Below are 18,320 nucleotides of genomic sequence, written 5' to 3' on the forward strand. Positions count from 1 at the left end.
TAGGACTGTATTGTTGTGTCCTGTTAGGCCAAAATGGAAGCTCCCAGCAATGAAATCATGACTAACCCTCAGCTTAGGAACACTTATTAGCATTACAAGGACTGCCACTGGCCAACAGCTCCATTTCCTGAGAGCAGCATCATGAAATCACAGAGGGGCTTTGGTCCTGGCAATCTTGGAGACTACCTGCTTCATCTGAAGAGTTCAAAGCACGTTGGAGGACTAAAGATTCCTTTCTGGTCTGGAGCATCAACTAAAGAATGTTTGGTTGGTTGGTTGAGAGAGAGGAGCAATTGGGGTTTTTTGCCTTTTCTCCTGTAGACAAGGTTTGTGCCAAGTAACAAGTGGCAATTCCTGAGAGGACAGAGCAGTTCATAGGGGATGACAAAGCCCCACAAGAGAAGGAACATGAACTAGTGATACCCAGTAACCAACCCTCCTCTTTTCTAAGCTCCATCTATTCATAAGCAGATTTGATCCTCCCATGGCTTTGCCCAAGTTCTCACTGGAGCAAGTAACAAAGAATGAGCAGGTGCTCGTGAACCTCTTTTATAAAGCACCTCTGAGGGCTCATGGAATACAATGCTGGGCTCTGCCAACCACTCCCTGCCAGCAGAACTCTATGTGAGCAAAATCACTGCTGCCTCTCCCACAGACATGGGTTACCTGTGACTGTGCTACTGGGACCCCATTTTGCACTTTCTTACATGGATATTTCCTTGAGTATTCCCCAAACTAGGTCATTAACTCTGGTAGCAGAAGCTTTTGTAGTGTACCTGCCATGTCAAATTGTGCAATTGGTTGTTCTGACACAAGAACTGTGTGGTTGTGAGCCGTGCCAGGGGGGCTGCAGTTGGTGTTGGGCTCTGTGTAGGTTGGCCTATTTACAGGGTATACACACAATCCATAAGTCAGTGAGAGATTCTCACACAACAGTTTCACAGTCCCAGCCTTTGGAATGAAGAGCCATAAAGCAGAACACATCATAGGGCACAAGAGCTATGGAGAGAAGCAAATTATATTCTGAAAGACAGAGTTTGCTTTAGGCATTTCCCACAAGTGATTTAGGCTAAACAGAGAGAGCCCAGTGTTTACATCAGCTGTGTACATTGCATTGAACTCTGCTTATTCACACCCCCTTTGCTCACATTTGAATCCAAGACTTCAACTTATCCATTCTGAAACATTCTAATGCATTCATGTTGTGTTATTTGATAGACTGGAAAGAATAACTTATTTCCATGCCATGAGAAAACCTAGTCTTGTTTATTCCCTACACGTGACATTACAGAAAAAAAAAAAAGACACAACTTCTTGGTGGTTATTCTACAAACTCCTGCAATGACAGACAAAATATGAGAAGCTGGAAAGGGAGTGTGGCTGGAATGCAAAATTAACAGAATTGAAGCAGAGAGGATAGTGATGAGATAAGAAACAATGCCTGTGGTTTATCACCATCATTCTGCTCCCCACGGAGCTGGAGGAGCTCAGGTTCTGAAATGCTGCTGTCTCTGCATATTAGCACGATGAGGTAGCTTTGTGCCAGCTCAGAGGTCAGCACGAGGAAGGAGATCTGAGGCATTTAATACCTAAAGTAGATGGGGAAATCCACAGCTCCTCAGCCATGAAGAAGGGGCACAAAAAATATGGCCAACTCTCAATTACTAATGGTGAACTGCAGTTTCACCAGGGGAGAAGCTGACATGAATTAAAAATATAATTTCAATAGTATAAACTTTAGTTGGACAGAAAAAGAAACTTTCCCTGCAGTTAAGGCACAACACTGGGTATCAAGAGATTTGATGTTTTCTGCCACTGTTTTACAAAGCAAGGCAGGGAAAACCATTCCAGCAAGAAGTGCCACTATCAGGAGCAAAGCAAGACTCCCAGTGCTGCAGTTTGATCATTAACTGGACTGGTACTTACAGATGCCAAGCACTGCTGCCAAGCAGTCAGGTAGGAAAGCAACAGCTTGAACTTCTCCATAGAAATCAAAATAAAGAGTTAATTTTAAAAAGATATTAGAATTTATATTGCAAATAGACACTGAATGCAAAAGAAGCGAGTACATCAGAACAGACACTAATGTTTCATTAGTTTTACTCTTCATAGGCTTTTATGGAAATGTGTTATTGTAAACATCATTTTAACTGCACTAAAATCAATTAAGTAATGTACACTCACACTGACACAGAAGCAGCTGTAGCAATAAATTATCTCTATCTTTTTAACAGCTAAAACCTTTTATTTCCCAGCGCAGAGCCGTGCAGAGTATACACCTACTGCTGCTGATTAACATGTATGGTCCTAATACAGAGCTTTGCTGGGTTGGAGGGTCCTGCAGGATACAGAGTAGTTAATATTCTGGAGGAACACCCAACAAAGATAATTCAGAAGCATTTTTATTGCTACAGAAATGAGATTTGATGCCTCTCTTAATTTGCAGTAACCTTCTGTCTGTAGGCACAGAGGCTGAGAGGGGTCCTGGAAAAAAGTAAGTGCTAAGAAAAATGTTCCACGAGGCATTTTTCATTCAGTCCCTATTCAGTGCCCAACACGCCTGTGGGAACAGTGCAAGGTGGTAGATTTTTTTTCATTCCTGTGCTTTTGAGAAGCTAGAAACAAAGACTTCATACTGGTTCCTAATGACATCTGAAATTCTAATCTGAATGTCTACAGATTTCCCCAACTTTAGCTCTGTGGGTGCACTTTTATCTAGGGAGGAGCCAAAAGTCACTGGAACTAAATCCTGGCGCTGATATAAACAAAGGGCAATGATTTGGGGGGGGGGGGAGGTTTATTTAAGGTCACTGGCAAGTAGATAACTGGTTCTTGAGGGCAGGTTTGACTTCAGATGAGTCAGTATGACTTGATGGAAAATATTACTGAATATTTTAAATTAGCTACCAATTGCAGTGTGACATTTAATTAGCACATATGCCCACATAGCCCTTCAGACATATGAGAAATCATTTTGATTAAGAAGGAATTGAAAATAAATTCTGATGCAGTTTTAAAAATATAGATATTGCCATAGTTGTCATATTGCCCAGATGTGGTGAAAAAGGAGTTTCTAGTATTTTTCTGCTCAAATTTTGTCTTCCTTGCTCCTTCTGAACTCAAGAAACAACATGACTTAAAAGAGTCAGTAAGGAGGCAACAGCTGAGGAGTCTTGGCTCAGCTAAAATCTCAGATCTTGAACTAAAAACAGTATAGGTTCACAACAGGACTCCTGCAGCTTTTGAAATGACTTTTAAATGAGATATACATGTCCTTAGAATACCTGGTATGAAATAGTGAACCAACAATATTTTCACAAGCTGAAAAAGAAAGAGCAGCCTGGTGTTTTAGGACTTAATGTTAGTTTTCTTAGCACCTAAATTATATTTCTACTCTTTCCTCAATCCCTGGCACTGGAACTCTGAGTAAACAATTTCCTTCCTGTGACATAATTTAAACCTAAGAGGAAAGGGCAAAGATTATCTGAGCATGCATGAACAGCACAAGGAGTTTGTGCACCTGAAAGAATCCAAACCCTTCCAATCCATATGTTCTCCTTGCTCAGGGGGTGAGCACTTTGAAAGGAAGTAGCACTAAATATCACTGAGCATCCTTATTGCCACTGTGAGGTGACTGACTAGAAAACTCACATTCAACAGGAATAAAAATGGCTTTCCAGCAGTGAACTATTTAACTAGCTTGGATACACCTTTTCACCATCTTATCTTCCTTACAGAAGTGGAATATTTGGAAATGAGCAAGGTGGAAGGAGGAAAGGGGGAACAGTTGCTCATGCTGCATTGCAGCTTTGAGCTGAAGAGCAGGAGACAAGAGTGACTACAGTGAACTAGGGGAAAAAATCACTGCAAAATGAGTCAAAGTCATATAGTTTGGCTTGGGTTTAATTTTTAAAACTTTCTGTGACCTTATGTTGAAAGTGATCTTTGCTTTCTGGTCAGCAGAATATAAAATGACCCATTCTGAACCAAACCCAGCTCTGTTGTGGCATCGAGCTGCTCCTGAGGTGAAAAGCAGCCCAATCCTTGTGATCCCTGCTCCAGGGAGCTGGGGGCACCTCAGGCACCAGGCAAGCAGGTCAGAGTTGCTGCTCACTGTGTCAGTGGGCAACACTCCAGGCAATCCAGCACAAATACTACACAAATAACAGCTGTCAACAAAGTGAAGATCACTGGTTCCTGCTTTCATTGCATTCTCTCTCATGTTACTTAATAAAAAATATGATTTATGGGATTAATTGTTGCCTCAATGCCCTATTTTTATAAACATACCCTATAATAAAAGATATTTCACAAAAACCATTTTAATGTGTGTTTGGGGAGGAGAAAGTAGAAGGAAAGGAAATCATCTTCATTGATGTAGCCATTAGAAGTGTCAAAGCTGGCAACTGTACATTATCCTAAAATGAAAACCAGAATTTATATTACAGGCTTAAATCAACTAAGCACATACCTGAATAATGAACCAAAACACCCTACAGACAGACAAAATTTTCCTTTTGATGTTTTTAACGTTTATTTTGATTACATCTCAAACTGCTTTCAGTCCAACAACTCTCAACAGTGCCTTAGACAACTATCCCAGCTTCCTAGCAGCTGAGTAGCCTGGTAGAGTTCTTTTCTTTTTCACACCTGCATGACACACTCCTGATGTTTGAACCCAAAATGGAAGTCAGGGGTAAACACACAAACATGCCAAGTTTCTCTTGGTGGCCAAAGCTTTCCCTCCCAGTTCTCTCTGTCCCTCCATCACTCCTTCTCTTTGTAGCTCCCTGTTAATTCAGTGCTTCTCACTCCTGTCTCTCCTATGACAGCACTTTGAGATCTGGCTTGGAACAAGGTTTAACCAGTTGGGAGTGACAGCTTGGCCCTGGAAGCTCCTTCAGGAGCAACCTCTGAACATTCTCCTGTCCCTCCACAGTGCAGGGTCTGAGGGAGATGGTTCTGCTCAGCCACTGTTCCTCAGTCTCTCCTAAACCTACCACTTCTACACAAGGAATTTTCTTTCTCACTCAGCTTTTTATCATAATCTGAATTTTAATAATATGAATACAACTTGATATTTTGCTCCCAAGTTGTTCTTAGTCCAGACCATGTTTATCACATAAAAGTTTATGGCTCATGCCATTCCCTTGGCACTGTTGCCTTTAAACATGATAGACAGAGACGTGACCTTGGAAGAGGATCTGTGTGGCAGTGAAGTCCATCCCACAGAATGCTGTACCTGAGGAGTGTGATCTGAATAAAAGTGAGCATCAAACAGCATCACAAAAATTGTCCACAACTAGAACTAAGTGAGAAAACATGTTCAGAACATTTTTTGGACTAAAAACTCAGGAGCTGATAAGGAAGTGGGAGACAGGAGAAATACCATGGCCCAGTCTAGAAGGCTCCATCAGTGAAAAGAAAAGATTCAATTTTGTTCAAATATAAGCAAATCACTTTAACCCAAACTGAAATGAAATCTCTTATTTGGGCACCCATTAAACTTACTTAAATAAAAAGTGCATCTTAAAATAAAAGACTAGTATTAATCATGAGACACCTTTTTTTCCCCTTTTTTTCCAAGTTATTTAGTAAATGTAATACAAATTTATAAGTTTGTTCCAGTTTTTCCTTCACGGTTGCTGTATGTGATGACTTTCTTTTTCTTTTAAGGAAAAAAAGAAATCTGCTTAATGATATTCACAATCAAATCCAACCATATTAAAATGACTCAGCCCAAAAAAATTTGCGTGAGTACTCCATGTTCCAGAATATTAGTAATGATTAAAAAAAATATAAAAAAGATGTAATAATGGGGAAAGGAGCATCACTTTCTGCATTTTGTAGCATTCACTGAAGTCCAACAGCAATAGTTACAGCCCTGGAAAGCACCTTGGACACCAGATGAATGAAAATGTTAATGGTGTCTCTGCAGGCTATGAGAGTACAGACAGGCTATTAGATCTGCTCTCCCATTAGTGAAAATTGGCAGCTAATGAAAATATAACACTTTATATCAAAGGATACTCTCCTCTCTTGTTTTCTGTTTGCAAGGCTTTCACAACACTTGGCAGGGTGCTCCAAATCCTTCAGAGCTGAAATGTTTCTGAGCCATCATTTACACCTCCATCACACATTCTGAAGTAGTAATAAAACTTTTCACTCAGTTTAGGGTAAAATGTTGAACTGCCAGATTGGAGAGGAAAACCTTTCACTAGTCTAAGATTCCATTTCCCCCCACAGTCTCGTTGATGCAGAATATTTAGCTCACAAACTCTGGCATGGCACTGCCCTCCCAAGGGCATCCTTCAGCTTCTTTTCTGTGTTTGCTGAAGTGTTTTAGAAGTAACTTCCAACTGGTCCTGCTATTCCCTTTTCTGCCCATCAAGATGAGTCAAAAATCTCCTACAAAGACAATTTGGTATAAGGTTTTTAAACTTCTCCCTGCACCCTGGGACACTCTCAGGCAGCATAAACATCAACCCACCAAGTTGATTCATGCCAACTTACGAGACCACCCACTCTGTTTCCTCACAGCAGAGCAAAACTTGAGGTAAAATACTCCCAAGATGCTTTAGTGATACTTCCTTTTTAAAATTTCCATTGGTGGAGATTCTCCATGTGCCTCAGGCAATCTATCACAGCATGCAAGTCCTTACAATTAGTTTGTATTTTCCCACACTCGGCCTAAGTTTCCTCTGTTACAATTTTAAAAATCTTTCTTTACAATTCCCAGAGGACATAAGGAGCAGCTTGTCTTCTTCACACATCTTTATGGAGCTGCTTAGATGTGAGAATTACTGCCATGTCTCCTCAGATTACTAGATTAATTAGCTCAATTATTTCCACATTTTCTCATAAAAAGCTATTTTCTATACCACTCTTACCATCTTTCCCACTCCTCCCCAGCCCTCTGGAATTCACCTACATAATTAATCCTAATCATCCACTTACTGTGAAAACACCAGTTGTCAGCCCTGCTACTCTATCCTATGGTAAAACAATTTCCACTTATTCATTTTATCTATATGCAATTTTAATTAGAATTCAGTGGTATTTTAACAAGGAAAATATTTACCAATTTGGGTAGTAAAACTGTTTTGCATTGCAGAAAAACAAACAAATACAATACCCAGTGAGTGCGGCAATCTGATTTTCAACAAAGAAATATTCCTAATCTATTTTCATACAGAATCATATAAATCAATCAGATTCTTGCATAGCAGTGACTTGTGGTCCAATGATGACAAATCTGGCTCTTACAAGGCAAGAGAAAAATGTAAATGCAAAGTCCCTTAAACCCCACACAGTTATGAAAACCTTCGTTCAAATGCCACATGTTCAATGCAACTTGGTCTCTCTTAGGCAGACAATGTAATCGGATCTTCTGTAAAGCAGCTATTCTGCTTCAGAAACCAGTGAGGCTTCCCTTAATCACAAGTCTCTGCTGTTCATTAGTGGATCACAACCACTTGAACTAGGGACATGAGTATTGTCTTCAGCTGTCTTTGTCCTTTAAACCTTGCCAAAATGGATGTAGCACTCAAGCATCCCCTGCTCAGTGTCAGCACAGTCCTTACTATGCAAAAAAAACTTACAAGACACACTAAATATAATCCTTAGTCCACTTTTAGCATCAATAATTCTGCCAAATATTTCCAAGTACTCACTTTTCAGTCAGTGACAGACTGGGAGACCATAAAGATCTTGATTTACTGTGCTAGATATGAGTGCCTTCTCAGCAATAAGATAGCACTTTTTAATAAAAGTCTTTCCCATAAGAAACACAGTTGTGTCATATCTTGACTGTGCTTAGATCAAAGTATAAAAATCAATTTGGTAAAGAAAAATTTCCCCTACAAGACCCCTATCAGTCTCAGTAGCTTTCTAACTATAAAACATCCTCAATCAGGCTAGAAGCAAATAAATACAAAGTGTCAGAGGCTGTGAGTAAATAGGATTCAACAAGAAGAGACACAAAGTCACCATTTACTCCTCAAAAAATCTGGAGGAGATGCTTTGGCATTTACAATAAGATCCTTTTTTAGCATGTATTCAGCTGTGAGTTTAGCCATGGAGATGAACTGTAAATCCCATCCTATTAACAGGACAATTAGAATTCCTGCCATTAAATCCCCTTCCAACTTTCCTTCCTCTCCTCCCCACTCTCCACCCCCTGGGACTCAGGGAAGGCAAATGAAATAACTCAGTTCCACAATCCTGGAGTATTGATACAACAGTCTGTAAACACAGGTTATCTTTTGCATCAATCAAAGTCTGCACAAAAAGACAGGCACACTTTCTCCTCAATAACTGTTATCAAAGGCAGTAAAATCCTACCCCAGTTTCAATAAAGAAAATACAAAAATGAGGGAAACAGAAACCTCAGTGAAGTGGAACTCCAAGTATCTGAAGATCAGATTGACTGAGTGGATGCCAGGTACCCACCAGAGCCACTTCATTAGTCCTCTCCTCAGCTGGATGGGGGGGAGAAAATACATTGAAAGGCTTTTGGGATGAGACAAGAACAGGGAGAGATCACTCACCAGTTACCAACACAGGCAAAACAGATTTCACTGGGGGAAACTTGTCTAATCACAGTAGGAAAATGAGAAAATAAAATCTAAATCTTAGAACACCTTCCCCTCACCTCTCTCTTCTCCCCAGGCTTAACTTTGCTCTGCTTTTCTCTCCATCCTCTCCTCCAGCAGCACAGGTAGATGGGGAATGAGGGCTGGGATCAGATCCTCACATGTTGCCTCAGCAGTTCCTTCCTCCTCAAGGGAGGGCTCCTCACACTCCTCTTGCTCTAGTGTGGGGTCTCTTCCACAAACTCCTCTTGAGTCCCTCCCATGGGCTGCAGTTCTGCCTGAACTGCCCCAGTGAGGGTCCCCCATGGGGGTCACATGCCCTGCCAGCAAACCTGCTCCATCATGGGCTCCTCTCTCCACAGGGTCCTGCCAGGAGCCTGCTCCACTGTGACCTTCCCACGGGGTCACAACCTCCTTTGGACATCCCCTCCCACTCCCAAAGCTTGCCCAAAAACCCCAGCACAGCACCAAGTATGTGAGCTTGGGGATTAATTCATAGACATGGTTATTTCATTGTGTGCTTCATGTATTACACCAGGTATAATAAATACTTAGGGCCTTATGTTTTTGCAGTAACCTGTCAAGGACACTTTGCTGAGCAAAGTTAAAATTCAGGTTACTTTGTGATATATCAGCTACATTCAGGGAGTTTCAGAAGCTCCATGTCATTCTGACTCTCCCATCACTTCAAAGCTTCGACAGACTGCTGAGCACTGGAACAAGTCTGTTGCTTGCCACTGGAGCTCAAGATGCAACCTTTGATATGTGTTCTCAGATCCTGAGCACCAAAGAGGCTGCCTTTTTTATAGCAGGTATTTCCCTTAACTGTTCCTTAACCCACGTCAGTGAACTTGACTCCAACCTGTGCCACAAAACTAAATCTTTCCCTCAATTAATAACATGTAAGTTACAGTTTACAATACCTATTTTTAAACAGCTTAGCAAACATATTGATGTTCTCATTTGTTATTATCATTACTAGTTGTGAAACTAACACTGAAAAAGCTCCAGACTTGTTTGATGGGTTTGGCTACCTCATGACATAATTAATCAGTTAAGGGAAGGAAGGATGAGACAAAGCAGCATTACTCTTGCTTTCCTGAGGAGAAATTGGAGTACACGGAAATGAAGTCCAAGCCTGTTTGGATCAGAAGTCAAAAATCAGGTTCCAATCAAAGCCAGAATTGTCAGATATTCAAATCAAGAAGGCAGGACACAAAAAGACCATGAAGCTTACGTGGCCAGACACCTACTTTGCTATAAAACCTCCAGCTAGAGAGCCCAGGCTTAAAAGGTGCTTTGAATTCTTGGTCCAACTGATTTCTGTAATTTTTCAGTGAGGAAATAAATCTTAATGTCTCAGACCGGTGATCTCTTCTCAATCAATTTTGCTTATGTTCCCTACAGATCTCTGACTGCTCATGATTCTCAGCTCAGTCTTTCCTCCAAAGATCCAGTCGATAAGAGAGAGAAAAGGCAAGTACAAGCTGTGAGAAGAGCAAAGCCAAACTACAGCATTGTGGAATTTCCTCAGGTAATTGATTTTTGTCTGTGTTAACAAGACAATACTTAGTATCAATTATAAAGGCAACATGTAGAATATACAGACCACCACCCCAACACAAAGAAAGCTAATTGAAAGAACTTTCCATGCTAAATATTCATAACTTGATTAAAATCTTAATATGTAAACTTGTAAGAGCACAACATACACAGAAACAGCTTTTATTTACTTCTATCAGAATCTGCACCACTCAAAGATGTCAGCATTAGTCAATCCTGTAAACTCACACATGTGCAATATATACGTGTGTTACCCTGCAGATAAACATTTATCCCCAAGGGAGGCTGCTAATGAGACTGTGCTGTAGGGAAGATATCCAATTACTCTAAATGACATTTATATTTTAATCACATCACGCGCACCAAAGAGCTTGAGGTTTGATGAAGTAATCCTTGAAACCCTGTCTCTTTAATCAATTAGCTCTCAAAAGATCAGCAAGATGCTGTTGACAAGTCATTGGGTTAAATATACTACAGCACACACACAAATTCCATCTTCCTACAGGAGACAATAGTGTGGACTTCTAAAACTTCTGAAATAGATGCACAAAGTTTTCCTCATAAGAGATACCTAAAAGAAAACATCGTGTATTTTGCTAAGAAACAAAGACATCCCTCAGGCTCACTCTGAGCCACCATTCATAGAATTCTTTTTAGGACAGATGAAAAACATTGTTTTAAGGGCATCCCTCCTGTGTAAAAACATCAGAGTTGCTCACAAATCCTTTTACCTTTGGCTTATCTGAAAAAACCCAAGTCAGTCAAAGCAATTTGCTTTGGTCAATCATCCTGTAAGTGACAAATGCCACTGTGCACATGGAACAGATGAAAGACTTGTTAGCATTAATCAGGCATCTTAGCATGGTTGAGGTCATAGGAATAAGTACAAAAATGAAGCAAACAGAGATGCAAGACTCTAATTCGATCATTCTTCAAATTAGCATTGGATGTTTTATGTAAACAAAGTACATCCCCATAGTTAACATTAAACAAGAGACCATTTCTACTTTTGAAACCTTCCATGAAAAATTTCACTTAATCAGTTCTGCACCCAGAAATGTTTCTTAATAAATAAAAACCCAAACAAAAATATGAAGTGAGAACTGTTTAAAGCCAAGGTTTAATTGAAAAACTTTTCAAAATGCATAATGTAATTATGCATGGTCAAAAGGTCAAATTATAGCATGAGAATTTTCTTTACCCAGGAAGCAGCAAACCATCTACGCTCCATCAGATCAATTCGGCCCAGTCAAAAGGTGCAAGACTACATAATTTTGAAAAGTGAAAATTAATTTGCTAATGTCAAGCAACTGGGAAAAACTGTGAGGCAGAACAAATATTGCTCCTCTCCTTGCAGTTTTTAACTTTTATCTTGAGAGCTTTTTGACTGAAGGTACTCAAAGAATACCTATTTACCTTCCCACTAAAGTGTGTATTGAGTATATTTTTGACTGTAAGCACTTTTGTTTGGGTTTTGGCTGTCTGTTGTTTGGAGTTGTTTGAACTCCTGCTTCTCGATTTCAAGCAGCTGTAGTCCTTCTAATAAATCTCTCCTAACTAATCCCTCCTTCGATACCAGTAAATCCTGAGGGTTAAAATGCCCTTCAGCACAGATCTCTCTAAATGCACAGAAGCTTGAGTTGCTAAATTTCAATACCTAATCCGGTCTTTAATAGCTAAGAGAACACTTAGCAATTGCCAAGAACACCACCTCAGTTGTTATCATTATCCTCCCTAAATGTCTATAGAATTCAACCAAATCAATGCACAGCCATCCAAAGTGTGCAGTACTTCTAAGGGTGTCCATTTGCATGATGAAAGAGATCTTAAATGACAAGTAGAGGTTTCTGCCTTTGGTGGAATGACTAAAGTTTATAAACAACTGCCAGTACTAAGTATAGAAAACATGGTGGTTGTTGCTGTAAACACATTCCAGTTGGCAATACCTTCGATTGCAGCAATCGTCAACAGAAGTTTTCACACCTCCATTGCTATGAAATGACATTTATTGCCAAGCAAGGCTACAACATGGCATATGCACCTTTTTCTTTTGCATTCTATGGTACAAAATATGCCAGTATTTTACTCCGAGTTATATTAATTGTTAGGCTGAAGCTAAAAGACATCTGGGAGGCACAGATGGTTCACGACTGTCAAATAGATGTAGAACCATTACCTTTAAGGTCAGCCTTCTAACACTACAAAGGTTGGTAATGACCCAAAGTCATCAACACCTTATCAGTATGAACTCATTCTCTTCTGTCCGGGATGAGCTCAGCCCAGCCTCAACTCAAATTATGTTAATGGCATTCCTTTCCAAGGGAGATGGAAACTGTGCAGACTTTTCATTCCTAGAAAACTCTCCTGCAGTACAGCTCAGATTGCTGCTGCCTGGATGCCAGTCCCCGGGCTTCCAAATTCACCGGCAAACGTTCATTCTTGAAAAGGTATTTCACTGAACTCAATGCCCCATAAAAATCCTTGCACTGGCTGTCTATAAAACCACAGGAAACACAGTGGTTAAGCCTCTGTAACATAAAAGTCTCAAGACATGACTAATTGCCACTTTAGGAAACTGAGAGAACTATTGAATACTATTTCAATAGCAAAAGGTTACTTTGGTGCTATGATTATCTGCATTCAAAAGTTATTCTTTTGATCCACCTACAGGTTATATTCTTGCAACCCTTACAAGCAAATAGAGTGCAATTCTCCCTGAAACTAAACACTAACCTGAATTTTGAATACCATAGTGCTCAGTACTTTTAGATGTCAATGAATGCTCTAAACGACCTATTGAAATATCAGAATTATTCCTCAAAATTCCAAGGAGGCAGGAGCTGAGCTACATGAAAACATTAGTTCTTCCATAGGCATTTGTCATTATGGTGACTACCATAAGCTTCTCAATCAGGTAACCCTCAGTGAATTTTAGAATCACAGAGCAGTGAAAATTAAGGATTATTTAAGAGATTAAATAAAGAAGACAGGCATAACCAAGAAATTACTATTTATAATGGGTAATGATTTACCCATCATAGTATATACGTTATACAAAGAGATCTCCTACTGGATAGTGCAGGGTTGAATTTCACACACAATCTTAATAAAGACAAAGATTCTGATTTTGAGGTCTTGGCTCACCCTTTAAGTCCACATTTTCCAGAAAGGAGTTCTGTTGAGAGGAACAGGTCTACTTTCAAAGTAAGATGCAACTGAACTGACAGATACCAAAGGTACCTTACAGGTTTTTGAAGGTATCATTTAGCCCCAAATGAAGATGATTACAGTTGACAAAACGTGTTGCAAATCAAAAAATTAGCATCAATATTCAAGAGAAATGAGCACTGAGGGGAAAAAAAATCAAACACCAGCAAATTGGGCAAGTTGTTAATTAACCATGAGAGGTTCAGAAAGGAGTCGCATCAAAGCATTCAGATTCACCAGCTGTGAGTAGTACAGCTTAATAGATGTCCTGTATCACCAGCAACTGTGACCAACAGCACCCATCGTTAAGAAAACAAACAAGCAAACAGCAAAATCTGATTTCTGTGATATTTCTGAAAGACCACAAAGACTGAGGACACTCATCTTTAAACATTAAGCAATGTAAATCTAAACTTACATAGAGTGGAACTTTTCATTGTTCAAATGCACGCAGAGCACAAATTGCCTGAGAGAAAGAAGCAGGTACCGCTCTGCAAAGAGAGGGGGAAGCCTGCCTGAAGTACACAAAGCGAAATAGCACAGAACTGCTTTCTCCTAAAAAAAGCAGCGCGTTCTTGCAGCGATAGCTGCCCATCTTTCAGCAACCAGATTTTCACCACTTTCCTCCCTACACACCAGCGTGCGGACAAGATTCTCAAACCCACTGAGCCGCGTTCCATCCATCTCCCGTTCAGCCCGAGCTCCTTGCTCAGCTCGAGAACCAGCGCTGCAGCTCTCCAGCACAGGGTTCCCACCGCGGGGCTCCCGCCGCTGCCCAGCCAGCTGTTGGGGCGCATTTACAGCCGCGGCGGGGGAGACCTCCCAGCACAAACCACAACCGCCCGAACGGAACCAGCGGCAGGTTCGGGGGTCGCGTGGGGTGTTTTGGCTGGTGGCTTTTTGCACACTCCTCACAAACAGGAGTTCCCCCGAGAAAAATTTCCCGCAGGTCTTCGGCAAAACCCCGAGGGGCGGAGGGGGCTCCGCGCTGCAATATTCCAACACCCCGCACCGCGCAGAGGGGACCGGCGGCAGCTGCCCTCGCTCGGGCATCCCGCGGGGGGCGGCACAGCTTGAACATCTTAGCCCCCCCGGGGCTGCTCTCGCTCAGCGCTGCGGGACGGCGAGCCCCGCATCCCGCTCCCGGAGCGAGGAGGGACCCGGGCAGAGCGCGGCCCCGGAGCAAAGTTGCCGCCCAGCGTGTACTCACACGAAGACCCCGAAGAGCAGCACCCGTATGCCGATCTCGATCGCCAGCTCCCGCATGGTGGGTCCCGGCGCGCTCCCGCAGCCCCCGCAGCGCCGCCTCTCATTCCCCGCGGGGGCCCCGGGGCAGCTCGGCCGCCTCTCGCCGCCCGCCCGCAGCCCGCCCCGGCGCCCCGCAGAGCCCCGCCGGCCGCAGCCCCGGCCCCGCCATCCCGCGGCCGCCGCGCTGTGCGGGGCGCGGCGCTGCCGAGCGCCCGCACCGGGGGAGGGTCCCGCTGACTAACGCGGAGTCTCCCCGGGCGGGGGCCGGGGATCCTGGGGATTTCCCTCCCCTCCTCCCCTTCCCCGCCCCCGCCGCGCTGCCGCGGCCGCGCCGTCCCGCCCGCCCCTCGGGGCGGCTCCGCGCCACCCCCGCGGGGTCCCGCCGGTGCGGGGCGGCCCTTGGCGGCGGCTCTGCCATCTCCGTCCCCGCCTAATGCTGGGAAGGAGCTCCATGGCGTGTAGAGAGCGCTTTTCCCTGCCCCATTTAACGCGGCGCTCCCCCACCCTTGGCTGGACGGCCATAACCCATCGCCCATCAGTGCGAGGCGCTGCCATCCCCTGCCGCGGCACGGCCCTCCCGGGGACGGCACAGCTCCCGTCGCGGGCTGCGAGGGCGTTCCGGTGCTCGTCTCGGAGTCGCGTTGGAACCCTGCGCTCTGAAAAGATGGAGAAAAAAAACAGTTCAACGGGGCCTGGGGGAGGGACGCACAGGTAATATCGGGTGTTCATAAAGACTGACAGTGCCGGTTCGCTGTGCGATGGGCAGTTACACACCAGACCACCCGTGCTGGCACTGAGCTTGGCCCATTTGCTTTATCTTTACATAGAGGATTAACAGTGTTTGAACACATTGTACAAAATGGATTTCTATAATAGACTTTCCACTCATTTTGACATCCGTGTCATTTTAACCTCTACTTTTCACTGTTAATGCAGATAACCCAGTGTGTCACTCCCGTGTCACTTGGTCTGATTCTGCCCAATAGTTCAGTGCCTGATCTTTCCCGGACCTGGGTCCAGCTCAGCAAACGGGCAGAGATTGTAGTTATGAGGGATCTCAGATTGCTGGGATGGGAGAAAGGCAGAAAAACAGCCACGGCCTTGATTTACTCCTGTGTTTTCTCCAACCCATCCTTCATTCCCTCCTCTGAACCACCCTAATCCTTGTATTGGCTTAGCCTCCTTTTGCACAGGGTTCATTTAACTTCCTCTGCATGGAGAGGCTGGATTCCTGAACATCTTTAGTGTAAGAGAGATTCAGCCTTAAGTCATGAAAGGCAGCAAAGTAATTCACATTTAAATGCATTTAATTATCTGCTTTCTTGGGGCCTTTGAAGGCATGTCCTTCAGGAAAGTGTTCATAACTATTAATACTGCACACAGTTACAAAACAACCATCAGCATTGCAGTAGGGATCCAATTCACTTTACTGCATGATTATTGCTGGACAATTAGTGCCAGAGAGGCTTTATTAAACCTGTCTGCTCAATATATGCACTATGTATAAAATGGAAGCTTTGAAGTAGTAAAACTTCTACTGATCAGGTTTGTGCAAGAACAGAGGTATAAGCTTCCATATTAACCTCATCTACAGGTAAGTACACCAGTGCTAGATTTGTTGCAAGGAGTATGACTGAGGCCCAAGAAACACAAGGAGAGACCACTTAAAATGTCTGTTACTTAAATGAGAGCTTCCTCTCTTGTATGCCTTATTTCACTAATTTTCATGACAGAAATTGGTCAATTATTTATATGCTGGATTTTAAAAAAATGTGATTCTCTTTCAGGAAACAAAGCTAATTGGTGAAATCTCCATAATAAACTGGTGGTGGTGGTGGTAAAGGACATGTCATCTTCCTTTGAGGACACTCTGTCTTCTATTGTCAAATATTTGTACTTCCTCTCGTTTGTGCCCCCAGTGACTCAGTGTGTATCTACATTGTTGCTAGGTGTGCACAAGATTAATCTTCGTTTTCATTAATTGCCCTTCCTTACAGAAATAGCCTCATAGTTTGTGTGAATCAAGCCAGCCAGGAAACAAGGAGTTGCAAAGACTATCAGATAATGACATCACTCTGTACTGCAGTTCCCAGATCCACACAAACGGGGAGGGACAGAAATGATTAAGTTGTGTTTACCCTTCTTGAGTATCTGGGGAAACAGTTACCAGTTACACCTCTTTCACCTTTCCATTTTTGCCCTGGAACTGCTTATATCTCTTCAACTGAGTTGTCTTGGCAAATGGATCTCAGAATCGTAGAGTGGTTTGGCTTGGAACGACCTTCAAGACCCTCTCGTTCCACCCCCTGCCATGGGCAGAGACACCTTCCACTAGACAAGGTTGGCTCAAAGGATCCTTCAGCTTCTTTGACTTTGCTACAATCCTGCTAGAGAAAAGGGTGTTTTTCTCATAGGTTTCTATTATTGTTTGCAATCACTCAACTGTTACCAGCAGAGCTAATTAACAATGCTAGTTAGAAATTAAACAAAATTTGTCCTGCTGCAGCTATTTGCTTGCAGTGTTCTGATTCTCCAATATGTATCAGCTGATGGTGATTTATGAAGCATAAATACATCAGATTGATTATTTTTTTAACTAGACCCAGCTTGCAGCTGTCTGCTGAACAAAACTTGCTTTGACTTCTAAACCAAATATGAGTTGCAGGGATAATTACCAAGGAACAGATTTTAGGCTACATTGTGGAATTGAGCTACAACCCAGCAGTAGGTGCAGCAGAGTCCCTGCACTATAGCAGATTCTCAGAGCAAACCACAATGACCCGGAGAACATCCCAATTTCCTATTCATCCCTTCCCTCCATCAGGCACAGCAGGTGCTCTCAATGCTATTTATTTTCCTGGATGTGACTGCAAAGAGAACTGATCCCCCTCCGATGGAGGTAGCTATCAAGCTTTTCAGGTGTCTCCCTCAGGGTCTCATTACTTTTCTCTCCCAAGGATTAGTTTCTGTTTGAGCCACCTGCAGCCAACTTTCAGTGCACAAAGAGATGTCCACAGGCAGAAAGGGCTGCACAGCTCATCTGGGTTTTCTGGAGGTTACAGCTCTTTCCCAGAGCAGCAGGATGTGTGCATGCTTCTTGCCTGCCTTGGGGGAAAGTCTTGCAGCTGAACTTTAAAACCCCTGATTTTTCTATAAAAGCAGATAAACTTTATCCTACCAAAAAGCTGTGGGAAACAGCAAAAGGGATGTGAAAAAAACCCCATGTGGTCATAACAACTGAAAGTGCAGGAGCTTGTTTTTCCCTGGCTGTTTCCTAAGAGATGTAACTCTCCTGATATTTAAGGACAAAAAAACCTTGCTGGAATTAGTTGTCTGTCCAGTTCTGAGGTCTTGTAGTTACAGAAGCTTGTAAGGCCATGAAGTTTCACGGGCTGTTGATGGCCTTTGTTCCATATAAAGGATTCTTTAAAAGGATTCATGGACGTCTAACTTTTTTACTCTTATGTGGGTCTGTGCAGTGGTTAGTCAGTGAAAAACCACAGATCCAGCCCAAAGCATTTACCAGGCAAACCCAGCATCTCTATCTATGCATTTTTACAGGTTTGTATCAGAGAAAAGTATTACCTGTAAAAATTGAGAAGCCAAGCATTCCCAGGCTGCAGAATTGAAGAAAAAATAACCTGTGAAGAATCACTAGTAGTGCTTCAAAAATTCAAGGCAAACGTGTTGATCCCAAGGAATTCATCA

The 18,320-nt window shown here is 42.6% G+C and overlaps 1 protein-coding gene across 2 annotated transcripts in view; it reads right to left on the bottom strand.

Annotated features, from left to right (window-relative positions):
• The window catches only part of PLPP4 (phospholipid phosphatase 4), a 54,144-nt gene extending 38,967 nt beyond the window's left edge, over positions 1-15,177 (bottom strand). The window contains exon 1 of one of the 2 annotated variants that reach the window (XM_071564090.1): positions 15,117-15,177. In XM_071564090.1, coding sequence (XP_071420191.1) covers positions 15,117-15,148 — 32 coding nt within the window. In that variant the 5' untranslated portion in view covers positions 15,149-15,177. Of the gene's footprint in view, positions 1-14,574; positions 14,914-15,116 lie in introns of those variants that run through there. The other variant, XM_071564089.1, reaches the window with a different exon arrangement.
• Positions 15,178-18,320: the final 3,143 nt, after the last annotated feature.

Source organism: Pithys albifrons, chromosome 9, assembly GCF_047495875.1.
Source record: "Pithys albifrons albifrons isolate INPA30051 chromosome 9, PitAlb_v1, whole genome shotgun sequence".
In the NCBI taxonomy this organism is placed as follows: domain Eukaryota; kingdom Metazoa; phylum Chordata; class Aves; order Passeriformes; family Thamnophilidae; genus Pithys; species Pithys albifrons.